The sequence below is a fragment of the Carlito syrichta genome, unplaced genomic scaffold (genome assembly GCF_000164805.1).
Source record: "Carlito syrichta isolate Samal-C Ts95f unplaced genomic scaffold, Tarsius_syrichta-2.0.1 Scaffold130461, whole genome shotgun sequence".
NCBI classification, from domain to species: domain Eukaryota; kingdom Metazoa; phylum Chordata; class Mammalia; order Primates; family Tarsiidae; genus Carlito; species Carlito syrichta.
The window spans coordinates 20,365-27,504 of NW_007074557.1; the positions used below are offsets into that span (position 1 = coordinate 20,365).

At 54.8% G+C, this 7,140-nt stretch overlaps 1 protein-coding gene across 1 annotated transcript in view; it reads right to left on the minus strand.

Annotated features, from left to right (window-relative positions):
• Nucleotides 1-2,620: 2,620 nt before the first annotated feature.
• ASNA1 (arsA arsenite transporter, ATP-binding, homolog 1 (bacterial)) overlaps nt 2,621-7,140 on the minus strand; it is a 10,272-nt gene continuing 5,752 nt past the window's right edge. The window contains exons 4-8 of the mRNA XM_008049038.2: nt 5,132-5,280; nt 4,904-5,054; nt 4,108-4,215; nt 3,820-4,017; nt 2,621-2,961 (exon numbers count right to left, since the gene is read on the minus strand). Coding sequence (XP_008047229.1) covers nt 2,830-2,961; nt 3,820-4,017; nt 4,108-4,215; nt 4,904-5,054; nt 5,132-5,280 — 738 coding nt within the window. The 3' untranslated portion in view covers nt 2,621-2,829. The remainder of the gene's footprint in view (nt 2,962-3,819; nt 4,018-4,107; nt 4,216-4,903; nt 5,055-5,131; nt 5,281-7,140) is intronic.

A 7,140-nucleotide genomic window follows, 5' to 3' on the forward strand; every position in this document is an offset into this window, starting at 1 on the left:
GGCTAATTTTTTTGATTTATTATAGAGATGAGGTCTCGCCAAGTTGCCCAGGCGGGTCTCACACCCGTGGGCTTAGGCAATCCACTCATCTCAGCCTCCCAAAGCGTGGGATTATGGGCTGAGCCACCGAGCCCAGAGGGTTTTATTCTTGATCTCACCTACACAGAGATGCACCCATGATCACACAGCAAATGCAGGGACATCTCCCCTGAATGCAGTGGCCCACAGTTCTAGGGCCAGAGTGGGACCCCGAGATTCAGCAATGTTGTAGAAACACACCACAGTGACTCTTCCCCCCATAGGTCCCACCAACCCTAACTCCTGGTGAAACTCACCTGCATTTGCACATTGATGCATTAAGACAAGCCCCTCCCCAAGACTCCTTCCTGTCTCCCTGTGGTGTACACACACCCACTCACACACACAGGTCTTGGATACTCAGCATTGCCATAAACACACAAGTCTGGGGACACAAAACCTTGTTACCACGCTTGGTAGGGATTTGGGACATATGTCTAGTACTCACAGACACACCCACAAGGTGTGTCTCCTCAGCCTGGAAGAAACAGCACTGCTCCTGCATTCCCCAACCTGGACATCCACACACAGACTGGTAAGGGAACAGTGGGGGCTCAGGGGTCCAGCCCTGGGAGGGTTGCCCTGGAGTCCCAGGAGCCCCTTGTGGGCTAGGAGTGCGAGTGGCTCTGTGTAGTCCCGCCCCGAGGCCTGGCCAGCCAGGACGCTGTGTTCTCAGCCTGGCAGATGTCACCCTGCCTGGGGTAATTAGGAACCGGCGTGGGCTGGCTACTCTTGGACCTGCACCTACGCTGTCCAGCTGCCGGACAGCCCATAAACAGGGGGCAGCTGAGGCGGTGCCACCAGCTGCAGGACCGGGGAAGGGACAGGCTACGTGCTGATGAACTCAGGTGGCCCACTCCCTGGGATATGTCTTTGCACTCCCTGCAGCCTCCCTCCCTGCCATGTCACAGGCTCCCTTGTGCTCCTGACTTTGGGGCTAGGACGCCCGCAGGGCCTGGGGGCAGGTTGCCCGGGCTAGTTCACTTGCTTAATCATTGTAACAGCAGAAAAATAAACACTTCCTGGCAGGTTCTTGCCTGGCGCTGTTTCGAATTGAGTCCTTACAAAGTGGCATCCAAAATCAGTGCTCTTGTTATTCCCACTATCCAAGTGGGAAAACTGAGGCTTAGGGGACACGTCTCGTCTGTGGCAGAGCTGGGATTTGAACCCAGGCAGTTTGGCATGGGTCTTTGCTGCCGGCCGCGCCTCCATGTTTGTGTATTTGTTTATATATGCCACCCCAACGCGCCCACGCCTGCTTGCTCACACCCAGTGTTGAATGGGGGACACGTCTAGGCTCGTGGCCGGGTTTCCCTCACACACACACCCTGGCACACCCAGACCCTGGGTATGTGCACTCTGAACACCACTTTCTGACTCATGTGTGTCCTCAGAAACCCCCTTTCCGTCCCCCTCCACCGCAAGCGGCTTTGGCTTGGAACTTGCAGCCTCTCAAGGTCATGCCCCATCCTGTCTCCCAAGTGGGAATGACAGTGGCTGCCCAAGCGGTGGCAGAGGGAGGAGTGAAAGCAAGGGGATGGGGGACCCACTAGGTGCCTTCCAGGCCGGTGTGCTGATGGTTTGGTGAACTGGCGCCATGGTTATGTGAATGGCCACACCTGGTTTCCCTGTTAGGCCTGAGTGGACTGTAGCTCACCCAGCAGAAAGCACATGTGGCCGCAAGTAAGACCACTCTGGAGGCACGATGGGACTTCAGGGGTCCCTCCAGCCTGAGTCCTCTGCCATCCTGCCCACTAATCAGCCCCCTTGTTGCAGCCCTTTGTTGGGAGGGGCTGATGTCATCCCATGGGGGCAGGAATTGGGGGGTGGAGACTGTTAATCCCCGGTCTGGCAGGCCCAGCCTCTGCCCAGGGTGCCCACTAATTCCCAAACCAAACAGCAGGCAGTGCCGGGCCCTCTGCCGGCCTAATCCGCTCCCCACCAGCCTGGGGTTGGTTAAGGGGCCTCCTGGTTCCCACGCTCTGAGTCTCCAAGGAAGTGGGCAGATGCCCCTCTTCCATTCCAGGTTTGACAGCCCCAGCAAGGACTCCTCTCCCCATAAAGGACTATAAGAAGATACCCCCTAAGCCGGGCTCGGTGGCTCAGCCTGTAATCCTGTGCCTTTGGGAGGCTGAGGTGAGTGGATTGCTTGAGCCCACGGGTTCAAGACCCGCCTGGGCAGCAAGACCTCATCTCTACAATAAATCAAAAAATCAGCCGGGCGTGATAGCGTGTGCCTGTAATTCTGGCTACTTGGAAGGCTGAGGCAGAAGGATCGCCAGAGCCCAACAGGTCGAGGCTGCGGTGGCTGGAAGCGGCCACTGCACTCCAGTCTGGGCGACAGAGTGAGACTCCAACTCAAAAAAAAAAAGAAGATACCCCCTTCCTCCTCGATACCCTCCTTTCAAAGTTGCCACAATAAACACTCATCTCTATTAGGTCTCTATTGTGAATGTGCCCCTCTAGATGTGACACTTTTGTGCAGTTCACAACTTGTGTAACTGTACACTAAGGTGTTTACTCTCACCTCCCAATGTCAACAAACAGTTTAAGATCCTTTTATTGAAGAGCGAGAGGCGAGGAGAGGAGGGGGCAACTACAGCCCCCCAAGCCCCACCAGGGGGAATAGACCCCCTCCCTGCCTCCTGCCCCCCAAGTGACTCCCCCTGTACTATGGGGGGACTTTGTGCAAACTCTGCCCCGGGGAGGAGTGGGGAGGGTGAGAAATGGCAGTAGCTGGGGCTGGCGGTGCTACTGGGTGCTGGGGGGCTTATAGGGCTCTAGGAGGAGGGCTGAGAAGGTGTTGACCTTGTCTGCCCCCCGAACTTCATGGGGTAACAGCGGCAGCTTCACGATGTGGAAGTCTTCATACAGGTCCTCCATCTGCAGCCAGAGCAGAAGGCAGAAGACACTGGTCAGGCGGCGGCAGGGCAGTGACAGAGTGTGGTTCAGTAGAAGGGGGTGGACAATTAGCTGGGCATGGAGGTACATGCCTATAGTTCCAGCCACTTGGAAGGCTGAGATGGAAGGCTTGCCCAAGCCCAGCAGACTGAGGCTGCAGTGGCTGTGAGTGTGCCACTGCACTCTAGCCTGGGCAACAGAGTGAGACTCCTACTCAAAAAAATAAAAAAAGAAGGGGCCAGGTGCAGTGGCTCACATCTGTAATCCCAGCACTTTGGGAGGCAGAGGTGAGAAGATTGCCTAAGCCCAGGGTTCAAGACCAGCCTGGGCAACCTGATGAGACCTCGTCTCTATAATAAATCAAAAAATTAGCCAGGCGTGGTGTTGCACACCTGTAGTTCCAACTACTTGGAAGGCTGAGGCAGAGGGATCACCTGAGCCCAGTAGGTGTAGGCTGTGGTGGCCGTGAACGTGCCATTGCACTCCAGCTTGGGTGACAGAGTGAGACTCTAACTAAAAAAAAAAAAAAAAAAAAAAAGAGGATGGGCTAGGGACCTTCCAGGGTCAGGGAGAGAATATGGGGCAGAGACTTCAAGGTGTCATAAGTGGGAGCTGGGCTAGTAAAGTCAGAGATCACTGGGCTGGACCTCCCACTCTTCAGGGTCACAGGGACCAAGGGCAGGCTAGCCACAGTCCCCCAAGGCCAGAATGAGGGGGAGGCTCTGAAGTGGGAACAAAGGGCAGGAGGTTGGGGTAGAGGGTCAGAAGATGGAGCAAAAGGTCAAAGAACACAGTAAAGGGGCAGAGGTGCCTTGGCAGGTACTGGACGAGTGGGCACACCTGGTCTAGATACTTGGCCTGAATCTTGTGGCGGGCCTCGCACATCTTGCAGGGCTTCTCGGGGTCGGGGAAGACCAGCTGGTTGACAATGATATTGTGTGTGTCGATCTTACACTTGGCCAGTTCCTGGATCAGGCGCTCTGTCTCATACAGGGACAGGAACTCAGCGATGCACACGCAGATGAAGGTTGTCTGCTCCTGCAGGGCACAAGAGAGGACAGTGAGGGGCAGATTCCGGCCCCGTTCTCATCCTCTGAGCCTTTCACCGCCTGCTAGACCACAACTCACAGGGTCCTTGAATTGTTCGCTGACGGAGCGAATGACAGGCAGCGTCTCCTCTAGCTTTGAGGCCAGCTGGTCTGCGTTCATGTCCCCCAGGCCCAGCATGTTGCACATCTGTGGGGAAGATATGGGAGGGCTCGCAGCTCTCTTGGGGGTCACTAAACACCCTGCTAGACACCTCCCAGTGGTTAAAGGCATGGGCCCTTGAGAAGACTCTGGAAGTGTGCCAAATGCCAGATCTGCCAGTTTCTCCAACTGTAAGCTTTACCTCCACGACCTGTTGTGCTAGATGAACTGACACATGTAACATGCTCAGACAGTACCTGGCACACAGTAAGTGCTCAACAAATGTCACTACCCCATGGCGGTGGGTGTGTGTACACAAACACAAACTATAAGGGGTGGGGCTAGTGGTGTGCAGGCCTTTGGGCTTGTGATGGCCATAATAACCAATGGGTGCACTCTCATGGTTTCCATTTGCCAGACAAGGAAGTTGAGGCCCCGAGAGGTGGAGTGACTTGCTTGAGACGACCTAGCAGCTAGGTCATAGAGTAAGCGCAGAGGATTTGAAGGCAGGCCACCTGGTTCCGGAATACCTGCTTTCAAGCCATCTGGGACACTTAGTGGGCAGGACATTGAGTCCTGCCTGTGGGATAGGGAGACAGTTCCTTCCTGTCCCTCCCCAAGTGAAGAGTGCTGACAGAGAAGGGGTGATGGGCAAAGGGCCTTTGTTAGGGCACGTCTGTGGCCCAGAGCCCACTCCCACTCCAGGGACACCTGGATGCCCACGGGCCCCGCCTGCCTGTGAGATGAAAGGGCTGATCTGGTTCTTGATCTGCATGAGGCGGCCCAGGCCCCGCTCAACGATGGTTGGGAAGTTGAGGAGCCTCAGTGTGTGGCCCGTGGGCGCCGTGTCGAACACCACCACCGAGAAGTTCATGCCCTTCACCAGCCTGAGGAGAGACTGAGGTCAGGCTTGCTCCAACCCCCACTTCCCGGGGCAGTGCCCATCCCGCTGGCTGGGCCTGACCTCATGACCTCGGCGTAGCTCATGGCCTCGTCGATGCCTGGGAAGGCGCTCATGGCCTCCTGCATCATCTTCTTGCCCATACTCAGCATGTTGTCTTCCTCGAAGAACTCATCGGGCAGCTCCGCCACGCCCAGGCTGGGGTCAATCTCCTGGGGGCCGAGGGGACGAGACTCAGGTCGCCACTACTGCTGGGGGTCTTCCCACCTGGGCACGGGGCCAGAGGGAGTCTGTGGGGGGCTCCAGTCACAGGCGCTTCATTAGATTACCGCCGGGGGGACCCTGACAACATATCACTGCCCTCCCTCGGGGACTTAGGGTCGTGGATGGTCACACAAATGGTCAAACCATTTCTTTTTTCTTTTTTTTGAGTTGGAATCTCACTCTGTAGCCCAGGATGGAGTGCAGGGACACACTCACGGCCGCCTCAGCCTTCCAAGTAGCTGGAACTACAGGCATGCTACCACGCCTGGCTAATTTTTGATTTATTGTAGAGACAAGGTCTCACCAAGTTGCTCAAGCTAGTCTTGAACCCCTGGACTCAGGCAATCCTCTCGCCTTGGCCTCCCCAAATGCTGGAATGACAGACATGAGTCACTGTGCCTGGCATGGTCAAACCATTTCACAAATGAGGGGACAATTGTAAGCTATGACCAGGGGCCCCAAAGGGAAGCCGCAACCCACTGCCATTCTTCACCTGCAACTCGCCTCCCCAAGATACTCCCATGACTGGCCTAACCTCTTCTAGATCATTTCTCTAGTGTGAACCTTCCCTGACTACCCAAAGTCCTGTGCTCTACCTTTCTCCTTAACATTCACCCTTTGAGTTGGGTGAGGCAGTACATGCCTATAATCCCAGCTACACCGAAGGCTGAGGAGGGAGGATCTCTCAAGCCCAGGAGTTCAAAACTAGCCCAGGAAAGATTAGCAAGATCCCTGTCTCTACAAAAAATATTTTTCTAAAAATTTAGAACATTAGCCAGCTTGGTGGTGTGTGCCTGTAGTTCCAGCTACTGGGGAGACTGAGACATGAGGACGGCTTGAGCAAATATTCCTCGTGCCCCTGTGGTTGGCAACAGTCCAATCTGGGTTATTCCCAGCTCTCTGCATCACTGCACTCAGGAGACTAAACACATCCGACCATGTTCCCACCCTGTTCCCTATTCCTGATCACAAATCTCCAATGGGCATTCGACGAGCCAGATGACCCTGGGTGCCTGTCTACCCTGAGAAGTGTTCATGTGGCATCTTCTCCCGCCCCAAGGTTCTTCTGTCCCATTCATTGCTGAGGCCCTTGCCTGTGCCTCGGTGAGAAAGAGAAGCCCTGGGTTGCCAACATCCTACTCTCCCTCCAGGAAATGCTCCAATTCCTCCCACTTCTCTACCAGGCACTGACCCTGGCACAGTCCCAGTCCTGTGTCTGGATGCTGGATGGAGTTCAGCCTGCTGAAGGATTATCCTCTGCCAGCATCCTTGCTCCCTCTGCAGCATCTCTCTCTCTTTTTTTTTTGAGATAGGGTCTTACTCTGCTGCCTAGGCTAGAGTGCAGTGGTGTGATCACAGTTCACTGCATCTTCAAACTTCTGTGTTCAAGCAATATTCCTGCCTCAGCCTCCTGAGTACCTGGGACTATAAGCGTGTGCCCAACTAATTTTTTATTTTTGTAGAGATGGGGTCTTGCTATGTTGCCCAGGCAAGTCAAATGTTCTTTAGATATAACTCTTGACAAGTATTTACTTCATCTGGTGGGAGAAGGGTGGTGCAGGTACACTAGCCCCTGGCGTTTCAGCACACTGTGGACATCATCCAGCATCTTGGGAAAGGGGTGTAACAGGTTAGTGACAGAAAGGTTATTTAAGAACACAGCCAGGTATGGTGGCTCGTACCTATAATCCCAGCACTTTGGGAGGCTGAGGTGGGAGGATGGCTTGAGCCCTGGAGTTAGAGACCAGCCTGGGAAACATGTGAAACCCTGCCTCTACAAACTTTTTTTTTTTTTTTTTTTGAGTTGG